The following is a 19645-nucleotide window of genomic DNA, read 5'->3' as shown; positions in this document are numbered from 1 at the left end:
ATTAAATCATATTGAGATTTATAAAAGCACCAGAAAAAGATTCAACATTTTATGTGATAATCAGTCATCGCTTTGATCATTGTTAACCATTAATTCAACATGAATCTGTTTCTAGTGTCGATTACTATTCTCATCTTTATCAACAACCCAATTAGTGCCAAAAATAAATGTAACAACGATTGTTTAACCAAAACCTATTGTCTCTCATCTTCGGGTACCTTCGCTTATTGCTCCAGAAATAATCTGGTATCGGCTACATGGTCAGTGCTTGGAAGACCAGGTTATGATGATGATTTTGTTGGATTGGCACTTAGAGCGGAAAATGTTGGACAATCTGAAACAAGGTCGATATCAATGGCATATAAGTTTTCCAGCTCGTCGTCATCTCTAACCAATTATACTTGTTCAAAAACACCCTTCGGAGTGACAGCGTTTGTCACTCAGAAAACCAGTGTAATTAAACAAGGCACTTCAAGCTACTCTAGTGGTGTATTAACCTGCTTTTGGTCATTCTCAAAGTCCGATCAAATTTGGCCTTTAAGCAACGATCGTCCTGCTGAGTTGGTAAAGGATAAAAGAGGTACTCTTGAGCTTAAATCAGGAAACAAAAGTGCTTTAGTAGCTCAAAACATTGCTGATTTACCAATCTACAGATTACAATATCTTAAATGCTGTAATAAGGTTCATGGTAACGATAAATTCATAACGATCTTTAATCAAACTAAAGATGATTATTACTTGATGAGAACATTAGACACGACACCAAAAGTATTAACGCTTTCACTGAACAGTTCAAAGGGGATGCAATTGATATTCAGTTGTAACTTTACCTACAGTAAGATTGAAGGATTTGTTGCTAATCAAACCAAAAAAACTAACATATCGAATCTGCTATATGATCAATACATGAGCTACACTAATCGTCAATGTCACTGGTCACATCCTCTCACACTGACCGGTACATTTGGAAAAGTCGATACGACGACTGATGTTTACGATATGAAAATAATATCCGATGGTTCAGTTGTTTACACTGAGAAAGGCATCAAGTTGAAAAACTCAGCATCCAAATTGTTATCAATTACCAGTATTCTGATTATGATTATCTCCATTTTCTTAAACTTGTCAATTTAATTTTACCACAATCTTCAAATTTTCAAGTTTATCTTAAGCTGCTAATTTTTGTAACTTTTACCGATTAAACTATCATTGGTGCTACTGATTCCTCGCGCTTAATTACTACTGAATAATGTCAATTAGTAGAGATACGAGTTTATGAATCACTAAGCCATGAAAAAATATGTACTCGAGTTAAAATGACCTTCATTTTACTCAATCAATTTAATTCAATCTGATGGCTTAATTAGTTTGTTAAGTGTTCTTCTAATTAAAGCTTTTCTATCATTGTTGTCACTCGAGAGATGATTATACTTTTATCGGAAATTGTCAATGATATGATTTAGTCTTTGAAGAATTGATTGATTGTTGAAGTTTAGTAACAATTAACTGTGAGATTATTTATGAATAAAAAGAGCCTTAATAAAAATTGAGAAAAGAAACTCTAATCATTGAAGAAGTTATTTCTATCAAGTGAACATTTAATTAGGTTGTTTAATTGTTGCAAGAACAACAATGAAACCCAAATATCGTTTTCTAATCTCGGCTATCGACGCGTGAGTATTAATCATTTTCATTTAATCAAGTTAATTTTTGAATTGTTTTTGGTAATTTTGTTGCGTCTTACAAATGCTAGACTTGGACACATAAACTGTACTCTTGGATTTGGTGAGATTCTAGCCGAGGCTGGACATGAAGTGACCTTCGTTCAGCGTATTCATCATAAGAAACTTGCCGATAAAAGAGGTTTCAATTTTATTCCGTTCGATGAGTCGATATTTGAGAATATAAAACCAGGACCTTTTGTCGATTGGGTTGCTAATAACCTGGAAAAGTTTCGTGGTGATGCTCTTGAACGATACAAAGGTTGGACTGATGAAGATAAAGAGATATTCGCATCTATTGCTGGTGACTATGAGATAGTTAATCAAGCATTGGAAAAGGTTCTCGACGAACACAAGGATTCGTTTGACGCTTTCATCGGTGACTTTGTAACCCAATATCCAGCATTGTTCCGATCGCCGATTCCATATATTCCATTATTATCAATCAGTCCAGTGTGTCTTTATCCTCAAGGTCCACCTCAGTTTTCCGGTTACCCTGAGAAAGTCGATAGAGAAAAAGCTGAAGAGTTTGAACAGACTTATGAATCTGCTTGTTCCAAATTCATTGAAAAGTTATATGCTTGGTGGACTTCACATGAAGTACCTTTACTTTCAATCAAAAATTTTTTCATAGATAATCCGAAATATTTTGGTTTCTATCATTACCCAGAAGGTCTTGATTACAAGGAATGTGGACCTAAAGAGCCTGCGGATAAATGGTTTCGAATTGATGCTTCAATCCGGAAGCCTGATGAAGAAAGTGAATTTGTCATACCAGAATCAATCGCTTCTTTACCTGGAAAGTTAATCTACTTTTCTCTTGGATCATTAGGATCAGCTGATGTCGAGTTAATGAGACAAATAATTTCTTTACTCTCTAAACTACCACATCGATTCATCGTGTCCAAAGGACCTAAAGGTGATGAGATTGATTTACCACCAAACATGTGGGGACAAAACTACGTCAATCAAATTGCGATCATAAAAGTCGTCGATATGGTCATAACCCATGGTGGAAATAACACTTTCCTCGAGACAATTTACTCCGGTAAACCCTTGATTGTAATTCCCTACTTTTTTGACCAGTTCGATAATGCTCAACGAGTGGTTGATTGTGGTATCGGAAGACGATTAGATACTTGGAATTTAGACGAGAAAATTGTTTCAAATGCAATTGAAGAAACACTGAATGATCAAGAGATGACCAGGAAGATTAAAGAAATCGCTCTCTCCATGAGATCAACTAAAAGTCGTGAAAAAGCAGTTGAAATGATCGAAAACCTAATATCAGATCTAAAGAACAACAATTTAATCACCCATTAAAAACAACTCTTAGTTTAAATTCAAATAAAATCATCAGCATGTTGTTGATTTGAAAACAATTAGGACTTTAAAATTCATCTGAGAAAATCTTTCTAAATATAATTGAAGAAACACTAAATAACCAGAGAGATGACCGAAACCGCTCTCTCCATGAGATTAATTATTTATTGAAAATCTAATATCAAGTCTAAAGAATAACAAATAAACCACCAGTTTCCATTCACTTTTCAACTGAAATCTCAAAGGCGTTTTCGAAAATCTGATTTCTAGTTAATTGATTATTGGAACAAAAAGTAACCCTGAAAATGATTTATCGTTGTAATGATTAACTCAATAAAATTTGATAAATTGTTGTTCAATTAGTAAATTCATTAGCAGATATAATCGTTTTAATTGAGCACTTGCTGAATTTAGTTCAATCTAATTATGAAGCACTTCAAGTTTCGTCGTAATTGATTGTTTATTAATTCAATTAGCACGAAATCTAATATGTATTAATAATTGTGATTCTATTTGAAGATGTTAATTGTATTTGTAATAACGACTCTTATAGTGAGTGTAGTTCAACCAAGGGAAATGTCCACGTGTACTGATGATTGTTTGAGTAAAACTTATTGTCTTTCAGTTGATGGTAAAAATGACTGTTCGGGAAAAGTTAAAGTTCGAGCAAAATTTAGCGTAATTCAACAACCAGGATCATATGATCGACTTCGTTTACTCCTGTTAGGATATGGAATTGATTCTACCAGTGAACTGAGCATTTCTTTAACTTTGAAAGCGCTAAAAGCACCAACGATAGGCCAAACTACTTATTCTTGTTACAAATCGTCTCTTGGTGCAACCAAGTCCGATGTCTTTCAAAAAGATTCCAATTCAACAACTATCTGTGGATCATCTTACTATTCAGACGGAACTTTATCCTGCATTTGGATCTTTTCCATGTACGATTCAACTTGGCCCATGTTGAAAGGTGAACCTGCTAAACTTATCGACGATAAACTGTACCAAATATCTCTTGGATATGATAAAGTGGCTTCGATTGTCGCTCAGGATTCAAGTGATTTACCAATCTATCAATTGCAATTTCTTTATTGTTGCAACAAAGTTCACGGAAAAGATAAATATTTATTTACTTTCGCCGAAGCAGAAAACGGCATCAATTTCTTGGTCCATATATTTGACTCTAATCCATTGGCCACAACGATATCTCTTAAAAATCGTTACGGAAATCAATTACTCTTCTCGTGTCTTTTTGCAACGGTTACTCTCAATGCTAAATTGATCGATGAAAAAAATGAGACCAAAATTAATGATCAAATTGTTTCTCAATACATTGCTGATTCGAGCTGCTCTTGGTCCACGTTATTGCACCTCTACAGTAGTTCAGTTATATTGAAATTACCAACTGATGTCTACAATTTGCAGATCATTTTTGGCAATGTCGTTGTTTATGAGGAAAATGAGGTCACTTTGAAAAATTCATGCTCCTCATTGAGCATCAAAAACTTTTACATTACTTTTATCGTTTTAATGTTTGGACAAAAACTTTATTTTGGCTTAAACGGATTCGATAGATGACTACTTGGCCTTTTCCTATGCATATTATGAAATTTTACTTTTCATATTTTTAAGTAATCAACAGTTTATAGTTATGACTGTCCATGGTCCGATTTGAAGCGATAATGTGATAAAAGTGGACTGATTAAGTCGAGCCTCAATTGGTCAGATGAGCGATGGAATCGGCTCACGAAATAATCATTTCGAATAAAAAATTGTATATTATATCAACTAAATTCCAGTGAAAAATGCACCAGAAACTATTACGGATGTGAAACACCCATCAGCTGATTCGCACAACTATTAATATGAATGATTATCAATTAATCCCTTCATGATTCATTGATATCAATTTCTGATATTTTTCTCGCTCAAATTTCAATATTTTCACTGAAAACAAGTATCATTAAATTGGCACGTTATGATGATTTCTAGTGGGAAACAATAGTTTTTTTTGTTCACAATGTTATAGTTTGCCGACTGAATTGATTTAATTTGATCGAAAGAAAAATCAACTTAATTGTTCCAATGAGATTTTGTCAGTTTCAACTCTCATTAACTCAAACAAAAACGGTTCAAAATCAACATTTTGATCAAATCAATTCAATTTATTTGATTCCGTTCAACTTGAAATTGATTTACAAATCGCCGTTTCAACTTATTCAAGTTTCATATAGTAAATTGCAATATAATACAGAAATGAATGGACAGAAAAGTTTATTGATTATTAGAGTTGATTAAAATCACTGACTTTGACTGGATTCGTAGGAGTGATTGGAACTACATGAATTACTGGTCACTTCACCTTTATTAGAATTGAGTGGGACATAAACAACGTAGTCACATTCTTCTGGTATGCTCTGTGAAAAAAGATTCAAATCGAATAAGAGATTGTTCAAATCACGATAAATAAATACGATTAAATTGTAAATACACTTACTTTAGATGAAGGAGAGCATTTAATTGAGTTAACATCGTCCTTTGGACATTCGGTTTCAAGAATATTCAATTTGAGAGCATAGTTTGTTCCAGAGACGACTTGAGATTCAGCACTTTTGATACTTACAAGTTTCTTGTAATTTGGATTATCGGAATTTTGATTGTGGTAATTAATAGCTGTTGAAGCAGCCTTGACGACCTCAGGATTGTTAACGGAAACTGGTGACCAGCCACCGCTTTGGGCTGCGACAAAACCGATGAGACAAAAAGCAATGATAACTTTCATGTTGATTAACTTATTAGATTACAATTTAGAAAACAGAACAAGAGGAATAAATATTGATTACTGGATTAAACTGAACATCATTCTGAGACTTTATAATCAACTCATCTTTTTGTTAATCAACGTCAACTCAATTAATTATCATGCAGGTAATAGTTTTTGACCGTCACAAAATCATCTCGCTCAATAACAACTCATTCATCTCATTGTCATTGAGACGATGAAATTAAAGGTCAATGGGTAAAAATAATCAGAGTAACAATTAATTGCAAGATCGAGATTAAGTTAGCAAAGAAAACACATCGATACAAATCACAGTTTACAGCTGAAACAATTTATCTAATTGTGGGTAAATTGTTCAAATAAACTTTTACAATTGATTATAAACGATTAATTATTGTGAGGTTGTGTAATTTTTACATTGTAGTTTATTTTGATTGATTGATTATCTTGATTTAAAGAAAAACAAGATTAGATAGAATTTGTTTTCGCAATAACAAGCTTAGAAATCAAGGTGATTTACTTATTTTAGATTATACAATTGATAATCACCATGGAATTCTGGTTAATAATCTGGTTGATTACTTGAAAATACGCAAATTAGATAATCAAGATAAAACTTAATCTCTTCACTAATCTCTTGTGGATTAGTCAATTGTTTCATATGATCAGTTATGACTATCAAGTATTTCGTCATTTTGTTTGATGAAAAAACTCCTATTTTTTGTGTGTTGTAATCTTATTATTTAACTGAAAGAAATTAATGATTTACAAATTAAATCTAATGAAATTAAAGATCTAAATAAATTGGTTTCTTTTTCTTGAGGTTCGATTTGGTTACGATCAGAACAATTAAAGATGAAACAAGCAAAGTCGATAAACAAAAATGGTCCTTAATCGGCTCTATCGAAAACTAATTGTTTTAATTAATTTATCTAACTGAGTTTGTGCATGACACACAAAAAATTATGATCATGTAACAATTAAAAGTGATAGTCATTAATCATAACAATTGTACCAACATCAATTTTATAGTTATCCGAAATGGTGAGCCTAATTGTTTCACTAACGGTGATTTTGTTACCATCATTTGGATGGACACAGGCCAAAAGTGGTGAAAAGTGTAACGAGTCCTGCCAAACCAAATCGTACAGTATAACCAGAGATGGGCTGATCGGATGTTCGGGTGCTAATTGTTTAATGGAAGGTTCATTTAAAGCTCATCTAATTAACGGTGAAACAGTTTTGAACATCAATCTCATTGGTTATGATTTCGCTTCCCTTAAAGAGGGAACCTTTTCCGTTATTCTGACCAACGGAGATTCTCAAAGTAAATATTCGTGTTTCACCACAGCATTTGGTGCAAGTGACGCTCAAGTCACGAATGATGGTGTTTCTTATGTAAACGGATCGACCCAAATTAACCAGAAAAACCTCTACTGTTCCTGGTATATGGTCTATGCAAGTGATATTTGGCCTAAATTTGACGGAGTCAAGACGACTTTTCAAAGTGATCGAAACATGAAGATAATGTTCGAAGTGGACAGTAAGGTGTTTGCTATTGCTCCAAGTCCGGTTGACCTTCCAATTTATCATATGCAATTTTTTCAATGCTGCTACAAGGTTTATGGTAGTGATGTTTATCAACTGGTTGTTGATCAAAATGATAAACAGACTAACTTTTTCATGCAAACATTTGACTCGAGTCCTTACATTTTATCAGCTTCACTCGCTGATTATAATGGGAAACAGTTAATCTTTGATTGTTATCAACAAACAAAATCTATCAAAGGTTATCTCAAAACTGAAGCTTTGGTTGATGACATTAGTAGTCAACTAATGTCAACTTCTTTCATTGAAGAAACTCAATGCTCTTGGTCGTTACCTTTAATCATCAAAGGATCATTTTCCACTTATGATACTACAAATGGTGTTTACGATTTGGAGATATCAGCTGATTCTGAAATCGTTTTCACAGAAAACAATATACCTTTGAAAGGGTTTGCTTCCAAGACTATTTCAAGTCTAATTTTGATTCTTTCTACTTTTGTATTACATTTTATAGCCAATTAAACTCATAAACTCATGTAATTCCAGCTGAAAGTCGGTGAAAAAAGCAGAATGAATCAAGAAAAGTCTCTCAAAGTCCTCAACATGACAAAGCTTTAAATGAGTATTTATACCCCAGTGATTATTATTCATTGATAAAGTTTCAGATGAACTGATTTTCTTTGGGTAAATCCAAGTTGATTAAATAAACAATTGTAATTTCCATTACCATTGCGATTAGATGTGACATGTTAATTAGGACAATCCTTTTGAATGAAAAAAAAGTGAGCTAAATAAACTTTGTTGAGAAAGTTTAACTTTATCAACTGATATTCCTAATGGTGTCGATGTGATTTTATGAGGGAAAAATTGTAAGTTAATTATGTGGCTGAACGATAAATATTAATATCTAAATTATGATTAGTCTTCTTGATTTGGTTGTTCGAGTTAAATTACGAAAATGAGTAGATCAATTGTTTTACTTTTATTTTGTGTTTTGACAACAGTATTTTCTCAATTGGAGATTTCAAATGAAATTGAAAACAATTGTATCGATTCTTGTGAAACTAAATCATATGGTTTATCAAAAGATGGGACAATCGGATGTTCTCGTGATGACTGTTTAATGGAAGCTTCATTCGGGTCTAATCGTATTGATGGTGAGGTCATTCTTAACGTCAATATATTCGCTTATGGTCATGGTAATAGCCCATTTAAAAATTCTACTTATTCTGTCATCTTGTCTACCATTACATCCGAAAGTAAATATACTTGTGCTCGTACTTATGATGCTCAAGTTGAAAATAGAAACAACAACCGTTCGAATGGGTCAGTATTCGAGAAAGATGATAATATTCCTTTATTTTGTTCATGGTACTTGAGTGAATTGGATAATAGACAATATAGAGATATCGATGAACCATGGAACGAAAGTTATTCAAATATTTCTTTCATTGTTGACGATCAAAGATATTTTATCGATTCGAAATTCAATGGATTTTCTGGAAATATATTCCGATCGCCTGAATGTTGTCCTAAAGACCAAGATGGTGATCAAGTGATATTCACTTACAGCTCAAGGAAAACCTCCATTTATATTGAAGGTTCCCGTTCAAAGCCTATGGTGCTGTCATCTGAATTCGTTGGCACTGATGGTGTTCAATATCTCTTTGATTGTATAGTATCGAGCAAATTTTTCAGAGGATATTTGAAACTTATGCTTTCAACGATAAACGGAGTAACAAGCTCAAAACACGTAACTGCATACATCGAACCATCTCAATGTAGGCCAAAGTCCTCGATGATTTGTGGACGTTTTTCAACTGAAACTTCAAACGGCTACAAAATAGTAAAATACAAGAATTTGGAAAAATGGAAAAACAATTTCAACACCAAACGAGCTATCGTCATTCCCTCGGAGCCCAAAGTACCAATACAACGTTTTATTAATGTACCGCAAGGATTTGGTACCATGAGAAGATCGAATTCAATAGTTGTTTTAACTCTTATTACAATTAAATTTCTGTTGATCTAATTTTCCAATTTCATTCGTCGGTATTCATTTCTTCAATAACTTCTGTATAAATCGTAACACCAATTCTCAGTAAACATAACCAATGGTTCATGTGAAATAGTGAAAGTGCCAAATTTCAAGACCATTTCCAAGTCTTAATGTGTCGGAAAAAGAGACACATAAAGTTTATCATCTCTATTGTTGTTCATTTGACAATCAATTAAGTTTTAATTAATAATAATAATTTAGTTTTTCTGCATAAAAATGAATTTAATCGTTTATTAGCTTGACGATTTTTTCACCCAAAAGGAAATACAAATGGAATCGTAAGATTGTGTCCAATTAATTTCAATTTGTCAAATCAAAACAATTAGCAAAACGTGTAATCAACTATTGTTAACCGATTAACAACAATACCAACGAGTTTTAATTGATAAAGTTACAAAACAATTTAGAGGATGTGAATTAGACAATTGAGTTGTACCCTAGTTACATCATGCAATTAGTAAATCAATTATATTAATGTGAACGGATTTCGATTAATGAATCCGACACCTACTCACCTAACGAAGCGACAACTGTTTCCATTTTAAAGACAATCGTGCACATTAATTAGTTATTCATTTACTTGACAACAATTAGCAAGGCAATTCCAATCCTAATTCAGTTGTTGTTATCATGATTAAACTGTTGTCTCTAGTACTTACTTTTATCTCTTACCAACTCGTTGATTCTGCTTGTGAGAAATCATGTTTAACCAAAAGTTATAGTTTACCTGGAAACAGTTCTGCCTCTTGTAATGGTAATTGTCAGGTCAAAGTTGAGTTCAGTGTAATTGAACAAGAGTATCTGGATGAATATCTTAATTTCACTTTGATCGGCTATAACTTGGGCGTCTCGGAGGTCAAAACTATTGGACTAATGTTGAGAAAAGGAACTGATAGTACCGCGTATATGTGTTCTAAGGAAAAGTCGGGATTAACTAGTGCTTATGTCAATCAAGGTTCGATCACTTTGACCAAAGGATCGTCCATTTATACCAATGGAAATTTATACTGTTCGTGGGCTATTTCCAAAAGTGACGCTATTTGGCCCAAAAGTTCAGGAGTAAAGTTGATCTTTCCAATGATCCAGCCTATCAAATTTGGCTTCTATCTGGAGTATTAACTTTCAAGGTGAGCAATGATCTACTGGAATTACCGATTCATCCGATGCAATTCATCAAATGTTGTGGGTACATTGTTCGTGGTAACTCAAATTACTCATTAATTGCTGATCAACAAATTAATTCAACTGATTTTCTATTACAAATTCTTGGAGAATCACCAAGTGTCGTCAGTGTGGCACTAACAGATCCTAAAAACGTTACCATAAACACTAATTGTGACTATAAACATAATCAAATATCATCTTTTGTTAGTAATGGGACTGTATCGACAAGAATTCAACTACCAAAGGCTGAGATTGCGAATCGTCGTTGTTCTTGGTCTTTACCTGGCTTAATCGACTCAAATGAATTCCATAATTTAGATACTAAAAAAGTTCCTTACAATCTCCAAATCAGCTCAGATAAAGTTTCCGTTTATTCTGAGTCCAACGTTAGACTTATGAATTCGACTTCATCTAGAGCCTCAACAGTTTATCATTTGATTGCGATTCTTTTTCCCATTCTAATCAACTTTTTGTGAATAACAATAAACTAACTGTATGAGCTCTCTCTCTCTCTCTAGATTGGAACACGAATAAAAGATTCATAATTTAGAGGTTTTATAAATAAATTAACTGTATTTTTATTATATGGATAAAATAACTCATGAATTTTACAGGTTCGATTAACCCTGACACGATTAAAACAACGATATTCATACTTAGTTAATATTCAAATTGATTTGACAGCGAACGTAAATTTAGAAATAAGCTCAATTGGTGTTGATGGATTTTGAAATTAGATTTTCGATCATTTCAACTGCTTTTTCACGACTTTTAGTTGATCTCATAGAAAGAGCGATTTCTTTAATCTTTCTGGTCATTTCTTGATCATTTAGCGTTTCTTCAACTGCATTTGAAACAACTTTTTCGTCCAAATTCCATGTGTCTAATCGTCTTCCGATACCACAATCAACCACTCGTTGAGCATTATCGAACTGATCGTAAAAATAAGGCATCACAATTAAAGGTTTACCGAAGTAAATTGTTTCGAGGAAAGTGTTATTTCCACCATGGGTTATGACCATATCGACGACTTTTATAACCGCGATTTGATTGACATAATTTTCTCCCCACATGTTTGGTGGTAACTCGATCTCATCACCTTTCGGTCCTTTGGACACGATGAATCGATGTGGTAATTTAGAGAGTACATCAATGATTTGTCTCATTAACTCGACATCAGCTGATCCTAATGATCCAAGAGAAAAGTAGATTAACTTTCCAGGTAAAGAAGCGATTGATTCTGGTATGACAAATTCACTTTCTTCGTCAGGCTTCCGGATTGAAGCATCAATTCGAAACCATTTACCCGCAGGCTCTTTAGGTCCACATTCCTTGTAATCAAGACCTTCAGGGTAATGATAGAAACCAAAATATTTCGGATATCGATTAACAAGCCAACAGTCTTCTGGTAAGATGGGAACGTTAAAAGATTCCCACCATGAGTACAGTTTCTCTTTGAAACGAATACAAGCTGAATCATAGATCTCTTTGAACTTTCGAGCCTTTTCTTTATCAACATTTACAGGGTATCCAGAGAAAGGAGGTGGACCTTGAGGGTAAAAACACACTGGGTTAAGTGCTGCCAGGGGTATGTATGGTATTGGAGAGCGGAATAAAGCTGGAAATTGTGTTCCAAAGTCGCCAATTATAATATCGAATGAACTTTGTTTTTCAGCGAGAACTTTTTCTATGGCTGTATTAGTTACAAAATAATCATCAGCAATAGATCCGAATATCTCTTTATCTTCATCAGTCCAACCTTTGTATCGTTCAAGAGCATCACCTCGAAACTTTTCTAAATTATTAGCAACCCAATCGACAAAAGGTCCTGGTTGAAAGTTCTCAAATATCGACTCATCGAACGGAATAAAATTAAATCCTCGTTTATCAGCAAGTTTCTTGTGATGAACACGTTGAGTGAAGGTCACTTCATGTCCAGCCTCAGCTAAAATCTCACCAAATCCAAGGGTGAAATTAATGTGTCCAAAGCTGAGAGTAAAACAATAGAATGAAATAGAATGAGAATAATAAAAACACAAAGGATTTTATTCATATTAATATTCAAAGGAAATGATACTCACGCATCAATAGATGATACTAATATACGATATTTAGGTTTTGTTTTAGTTTGCGACATTGAAACAGTTTTAATTAATTAGTTGTTGGAAAACAAGTGATTTATAAACCAATGAATCGCTTGAATGGCAGGTGATTGAATATATCACAAACCAGAAAGTTATTTTTAGATTGTTCAGTGCACTCTAACTAATCATTCTTAATTGTTGATGATATAAATAATCTTAAACTCTAATAAAGCGATTTAGTTCTGATCAAAGGTTAATATTTATAATCATTAGCCATTAGTACTAATGGAGAGAAGATCATAATTGCGATTAAACTTATATCTTTTTAGGTAGAGCTTTCGTACGAGCATAAGTAGTCGATTTCATAGATTATCTTGGTATCATTGTAGAGAAGCTGCTCCATCATCTTCATCTTCCTTGAAACTAACGAATAGTATTAGCAAAATACAACGGAAGAGGTGATAGTTGGTCTAAATTTGGACTGGTTACGCTAATAATTAATAATTAACGAGATAATTGATAAATATGAGAATAGTGCAACAACAAAACACTTATAATTTGCGATAAAGAGCATATGATCAAGTTTTTCTTACTTATCCTTCTGAACTAACGAAAACTTTTGATTTACTAGAAACAAATCTATCAGCTAATGAATTTATCTAATATTTAAATGATTGGACAATTGAACAGAGATTAGAACTGTATTGGTAAATCATTAAGGCGATTTACGCAATTCCAGGTTACTTTTCGCTCGAACAGTTTGCCAAAACATTTTAGCATTGATTACAATTTATTTGTTATTCTTCAGACTTGAAATTTCTCGACTTTTAGTTGATCTCGTGAAAGGGCGATTTCTTTGATCTTCCTGGCAATGGCCAGGAAGGTCATTTAGCGTTTCTAAAATTGCATTCGAAACAATTTTTTTATCTAAATTCCAAGTATCTAATCGTCTTCCGATACCACAACTCAACCACCCATTGACCATTATCGTAAAAATAAGGCATCAAAATTATGATTAATTAACTTTCTTCGTCAGGCTTCCGGATCGAAGCATCAACTCGAAATCATTTACCCGCAGGCTCTTTAGGTCCACTTCTTTTGTAATCGAGACCTTCCAGGTAGTTATAGAAACCAAATTAATCAAGATTGACGAGAAAGTGTCTTTCAATTGGCTGTAAAGGCATTTCATGTGAAGTCCACCAAGCATTTGTCCAGTGAAAGTTTGTCCAAACTATTTGCAAATTGCAACCCAATCGACAAAAGGTACTGTTAAAATATTCTCAAAAATCGATTCATCGAACGGAATAAAATTAAATCCTCGTTTATCAGCAAGTTTCTCAAGATGAAGGGTGAAGGTCACTTCATGTCCAGCCTCAGCTAAAATCTCACCAAATCCAAGGGTTAAGATCTTAGATGAGTGAAAACAATTGTTAAGAAATTGAGTTAACCGCTGAATTCAAACAAAATAAAAATAATATTTGAAAATTGTGCTTTGATTGTCTTAATTGTTTTAGAGTTTTCGATGTGATTACGATATAATTACCGAGATTATCAATTGATTAAGACATCCATGGTCTGTATCAATAGTTACAAGCATTTTGTTGCTTTGACTCTTTAATTAAATTAATCTTAATTATCTCTTGTTATAAAATTAGTTTTAATGAGAGATATAAAATATGAACCTTTGATCAGAATTAAATCGCTTAGTTATTATGGATCAAATATTCTGTTTCTATGCTCAATAGATTAAGATTATTTATATCATCAACAATTAAGATATAAATTGATTAATTAAAGGTGTGAACCGAATCTTTTATTAATCAATGTTGCACTTTTGAAACAATATTAGACTCACTTTCTGATTTGTGAATATATTCATTCATCTACTGCCGCTCGAGCGATTCATTGGTTTATAATCCACTCGTTTTCTAACAATTAATTAATTAAAACTGTTTCAATGTCACAAACTAAAACAAAACCTAAATATCGTATATTAATATCATCTATTGATGCGTGAGTATCATTTCCTTTGAATATTAATAAGAACGAATTGTTTTGTGTTGTTTTTTATTGTTCTCATTCTACTTTTTACTCTCAGTTTTGGAACCATTAATTTCACCCTTGGATTTGGTGAGATTTTATCTGAGGCTGGACATGAAGTGACCTTCACTCAACGTGTTCATCACAAGAAACTTGCTGATAAACGAGGATTTTATTTTATTCCGTTCGATGAGTCGATATTTGAGAACTTTCAACCAGGACCTTTTGTCGATTGGGTTGCTAATAATTTAGAAAAGTTTCGAGGTGATGCTCTTGAACGATACAAAGGTTGGACTGATGAAGATAAAGAGATATTCGCATCTATTGCTGATGATTATTTTGTAACTAATAGAGCAATAGAAAAGATTCTCGATGAAAACAAAAATTCATTTGATGTAATAGTTGGTGATTTTGAAACCCAATTTCCAGCTTTGATTAGGTCGCCAATACCATTCATACCCCTGGTAGCACTTAACCCAGTGTGTTTTTACCCTCAAGGTCCACCTCCTTTCTCTGGATACCCTGTGAATGTTGATAAAGAAAAAGCTCGAAAGTTCAAAGAGATCTATGATTCAGCTTGTATTCGTTTCAAAGAGAAACTGTATTCATGGTGGGAATCTTTTAACGTTCCCGTCTTACCAGAAGAATGTTGGCTTGTTAATCGATATCCGAAATATTTTGGTTTCTATCATTACCCTGAAGGTCTTGATTACAATGAATGTGGACCTAAAGAGCCTGCGGGTAAATGGTTTCGAATTGATGCTTCAATTCGTAAGCCCGACGAAGAAAGTGAATTCGTCATACCAAAATCAATCGCTTCTTTACCTGGAAAGTTAATTTACTTTTCTCTTGGATCATTAGGATCAGCTGATGTCGAGTTAATGAGACAAATCATTGATGTACTCTCTAAACTACCACATCGATTCATCGTATCCAAAGGACCGAAAGGTGATGAGATCGAGTTACCACCAAACATGTGGGGCCAAAACTACGTCAATCAAATCGCGGTTATAAAAGTCGTCGATATGGTCATAACCCATGGTGGAAATAACACTTTCCTCGAAACAATTTACTTCGGTAAACCTTTAATTGTGATGCCTTATTTTTACGATCAGTTCGATAATGCTCAACGAGTGGTTGATTGTGGTATTGGAAGGCGATTAGACACTTGGAATTTAGATGAAAAAATTGTTTCAAATGCAGTTGAAGAAACGCTAAATGATCAAGAGATGACCAGAAAGATTAAAGAAATCGCTCTTTCTATGAGATCAACTAAAAGCAGAGAAAAAGCAGTCGAAATGATTGAAAATCTCATCTCAAAATCCATCAACACCAATTGAGCTCACTTTGGGTTTAATCAAGTAAATCTCGATTATCTTTTTCCACTGAAAAAATTACTAATGAATCTATCTGGTAGATTATTATTTTCAACCTTATCAATTACAATTGGTGAGATTAATCACCACAACTACATGTATCATAATTTATTTTGCTCATCATTGTTTCACAGAAAGTTGCAAGTCAAATATGAGATTAAAAATGTAAAGAGAGATACATTTGATTCATTTTGTTTATTCATACGTTTAACACTCTAATTTTCACATCTTTTTCATCGTAAATCATGAACTTATTAACTATTCTTTTGGTAATTCTCCCAATCAACTTGATAAGTGCCAAAGGTCATAATAATTGTAACGACCAATGTTTAACCAAAACTTATTGTCTTTCATCCGATGGGTCAAGTAATTGCTCCAAGAATAATTTAGTTACTGCTAAATGGTTTGTGAGACAACAGAATCGCGGTGACGAAATAATTGGATTTACTTTAACTGGCCAAGGAATCAAATCGACTGAAGATAAAACAATATCGCTCACCTTTCAAACACCTTATTCAACATCAACACAATATCTTACTACTTATTCTTGTTACAAATCAGCTCTTGGTTCTACATCAGGACATGTAAAAACTGGTTCATCTTCATCTTTCAACGAATTTTCAAGTGGATCATCTTATTACTCAAATAATGTTCTATCCTGTACTTGGACATTTACCAAACGAGATGCAGAATATCCTTTTTGGTTGGTTATCGCCGATCTTACAGCTAATCCCAATTATCAAATTTTACTTCAATACGGTGATGATAAGGTCGGTACTATGGTAGCCAATGACATAAAAGAATTACCAATCTATCATCTACAGTATCTTAAATGCTGTAATAAGGTTCATGGTAACGATGAATTCATGGTCATTTTCAATCAATCACCAAAAGATGACCAATATTCTGTACAAAAAATCGGTTCGAAAATGTCGAAAATATCGATTTTATTAACTGGTTCGAATCAGATACAATTACTGTTCACTTGTGATTTGGCAAATGATTACATTCAAGGTACAATTATGAAGGGAGCCTCATCTCGGTCCATATCTGATCAGCTCTATTCAACGTACTTATCCGAAAACAAGTGTTCGTGGTCTCATACTTTGGCCTTGGAAAGTTCATTTGGTCGATACGATACAACCAATGGTGTTTATGATCTTCAGGTAACAGCGGACAACGTTATTGTTTACACAGAAAAAGGTATAACATTGAAAAATTCATCGCCTAAATTGTTATCATCAACCAGTATTTTGATTATGATTATCTCTGTATTAATAAACGGGTGGATTTGATAACCATCAATATAACGTCAATCTATTCAAAAAATTAATTTTCCTAATCAAAATCCGAAAATATTATTCATAGATTAGCCCGAAATTGGAAAAATCAATCAGTTGATTAAGTTTAATATTAAAATTTTATTTGAGTGTAAAAATTAGTTTATCATTAGATGAATTGTAATCGGAATAAAAATCATCAATAAATTGGGAATTTTTGTTAAACCAAAGTTTTTTAAAGATAAATTGGATTCTGTATAAGCGATTTCACCATCAGATGATATTTTTAAATCATAAACACCATTTTTAGTATCATAAGTTGAAAACGATTCTCGAATCAGGATTGGGATTGACCAAAAGCATTTGGCTATTTTTCCATTAACATCCGATGATATTTGACTCGAAATATCATCAAGATTAGTGTCAGTTTTCAAATATCCTTTCAAATCATAATCCCCAAAGTAACAATCGAAGACCAATTTTTTACCGTTAGAATCATCGAGTTCAACTGAGATTATATTAGTATCTAAATCGAATCCTTGAATGAAAAACTCTGTTTTCACGTCGTTTTGATTGACAACCAACGAATATTTATCATTACCATGAACTTTGTGGCAGCATTTGAGTGACTGTAAATGGTAAATGGGGAGAGTGGAAATGTCTGAAGCCAAAGCGAATGTTTTTCCATCAACAGTAAAAGAAATCTTTGAATCAGAATCACTGAACAATTGAGTCCTAACTCCATCGGCACGAGGCCAAATGTCATCAGTAAAAGTCATATACCAAGAACAGTATAAATTACCACCTCGAACTTGTGATGAACCATTTGTATAACTCCGACCTCCATTGGTAACTGTCGCTGAGCTTGAATCAGCACCATAAGTGCCAAGTAAACATGAATATCTAGTCAAATAGGTTGATCCGGATAAGACAATAGTGTAACTCGGGACTTTCAACGAAGCATAATCATAACCGATAAGATTAATGTTGAAAACTATCTGACCATTGATTAGACTTGATCTGAACGAGGCTTCCATCAGACAATTAGCACCCGAACATCCAATTGACCCATCTTTGGATAAACTTAATGATTTAGTTTGACATTGATCATTACAATTGTTTTTACTTTTTGCTTCCAATTGGTTGAATACTGTTAACACTAAAAACAAAACAATTAACTTTTCCATGATTGATTTTATCCAAACAACTGAATTAACTTTACATCAACTAATATGTATAACTGATTTCAACCTTTGAACAATATCTTGATATCAGTAAAATATCAATACTCTTGATTGGATTCACAATAATCAACTAGATAACTAATTGTTTTTATTAAATCATTTCTAATTTCATTGCAAAAGATTACAAATTTAATATGTAATCTATGTAAAGCTTTGATCGATTGATAAAAAACGCTATTCAATTGATAAATTATTCCAGTAATCAACAGAACTTCATCGATACTCATTATACATGTAATATCAATTGATTGTCGAAAATCTTAAATCAAAAACAGAAAAACAAAAATGATAATTTATTTGAATCAATATTCTTCAGAAAATTTGATAAAAAGTTTTCGGATCAGAACTGAATTTTAGAGGAAATTTCAATCATGATGTACTAGAAAAGATCAGCTAGAGACGTTGTTGATTTACCAATCTACAGAAATTTCTTAAATGTTGTAACAAAGTTCATGGTAACGATAAACTCATAACGATCTTTAATCAAACTAAAGATGATTATTACTTGATGAGATCATTAGACTCAATGCCAAAAGTATTAATACTTTCTCTGAACAGTTCAAAGGAGATTCACTCGTGACTAACAATAAGATTGATAGATTTGTAGCTTTGCAAACAAGTGATATCAAATCTAATGCACGGTCAATACATATATACAGCATGGATAGCCACCAATATTACTGATCGCACCCTCTCTGACCGGTACATTTGGACAAGTCGATATTCTGATATCGACTATCGGTTCTTCATCAGCTGATAAGCGAGGTTTTAACTTCATTTCGTTTGGTGAATCGATATTTGAGAATATTAAATAGAAACTTTTTTCGATTGGGTTGCTACTGACCTGGAAAAGTTTCGAAGTGATGCTCTTGAACGATACAAACTTAGTTAGAGATTATCTAGAATAAAACTTTGAGGCAAACAATGTGATTAATAAATGGCTCGTGCTTGCCATTAGCATGGACTTACAAGCACTTACTTGTTATTGACAGTTAAGTGGTTATGACTGATAACTGAGAATAGC

General features: G+C 33.0%; 5 protein-coding genes across 5 annotated transcripts; 3 read left to right on the top strand and 2 right to left on the bottom strand.

Annotated features, from left to right (window-relative positions):
* The first annotated feature begins 1361 nt into the window (after positions 1–1361).
* On the top strand, positions 1362–3418 carry LOC128392114 (NDP-glycosyltransferase YjiC-like). Its single transcript, XM_053352098.1, has 2 exons — positions 1362–1673; positions 1754–3418. The coding sequence occupies exons 1-2, from the start codon at positions 1633–1635 to the stop codon at positions 3042–3044; spliced, it is 1332 nt and encodes a 443-aa protein (XP_053208073.1). The 5' UTR covers positions 1362–1632; the 3' UTR covers positions 3045–3418.
* A 5-nt stretch (positions 3419–3423) lies between these two features.
* On the top strand, positions 3424–5135 carry LOC128392121 (uncharacterized). Its single transcript, XM_053352107.1, has one exon. The coding sequence runs from the start codon at positions 3564–3566 to the stop codon at positions 4620–4622; it is 1059 nt and encodes a 352-aa protein (XP_053208082.1). The 5' UTR covers positions 3424–3563; the 3' UTR covers positions 4623–5135.
* Positions 5136–5301: 166 nt separating this feature from the next.
* LOC128392126 (cystatin-1-like) lies at positions 5302–5917 on the bottom strand. Its single transcript, XM_053352111.1, has 2 exons — positions 5542–5917; positions 5302–5461 (listed from the first exon to the last, which is right to left on the bottom strand). The coding sequence occupies exons 1-2, from the start codon at positions 5824–5826 to the stop codon at positions 5345–5347; spliced, it is 402 nt and encodes a 133-aa protein (XP_053208086.1). The 5' UTR covers positions 5827–5917; the 3' UTR covers positions 5302–5344.
* Positions 5918–11179: 5262 nt separating this feature from the next.
* Positions 11180–13018, bottom strand: LOC128392110 (uncharacterized UDP-glucosyltransferase YdhE-like). The gene is made up of 2 exons (XM_053352092.1): positions 12679–13018; positions 11180–12586 (listed from the first exon to the last, which is right to left on the bottom strand). The coding sequence occupies exons 1-2, from the start codon at positions 12732–12734 to the stop codon at positions 11305–11307; spliced, it is 1338 nt and encodes a 445-aa protein (XP_053208067.1). The 5' UTR covers positions 12735–13018; the 3' UTR covers positions 11180–11304.
* Positions 13019–14503: 1485 nt separating this feature from the next.
* Positions 14504–17413, top strand: LOC128392109 (uncharacterized UDP-glucosyltransferase YdhE-like). The gene is made up of 2 exons (XM_053352091.1): positions 14504–14694; positions 14780–17413. Exons 1-2 carry the CDS (start codon positions 14639–14641, stop codon positions 16059–16061), a joined length of 1338 nt encoding a protein of 445 aa, XP_053208066.1. The 5' UTR covers positions 14504–14638; the 3' UTR covers positions 16062–17413.
* The last annotated feature ends 2232 nt before the right edge of the window (positions 17414–19645 follow it).

Source organism: Panonychus citri, unplaced genomic scaffold, assembly GCF_014898815.1.
Source record: "Panonychus citri isolate SS breed McGregor unplaced genomic scaffold, ASM1489881v1 Contig00135, whole genome shotgun sequence".
NCBI classification, from domain to species: Eukaryota; Metazoa; Arthropoda; class Arachnida; order Trombidiformes; family Tetranychidae; genus Panonychus; species Panonychus citri.
The sequence above is the reverse complement of the archived record's forward strand: the minus strand, read 5'-3'. Positions and strand labels throughout refer to the sequence as shown.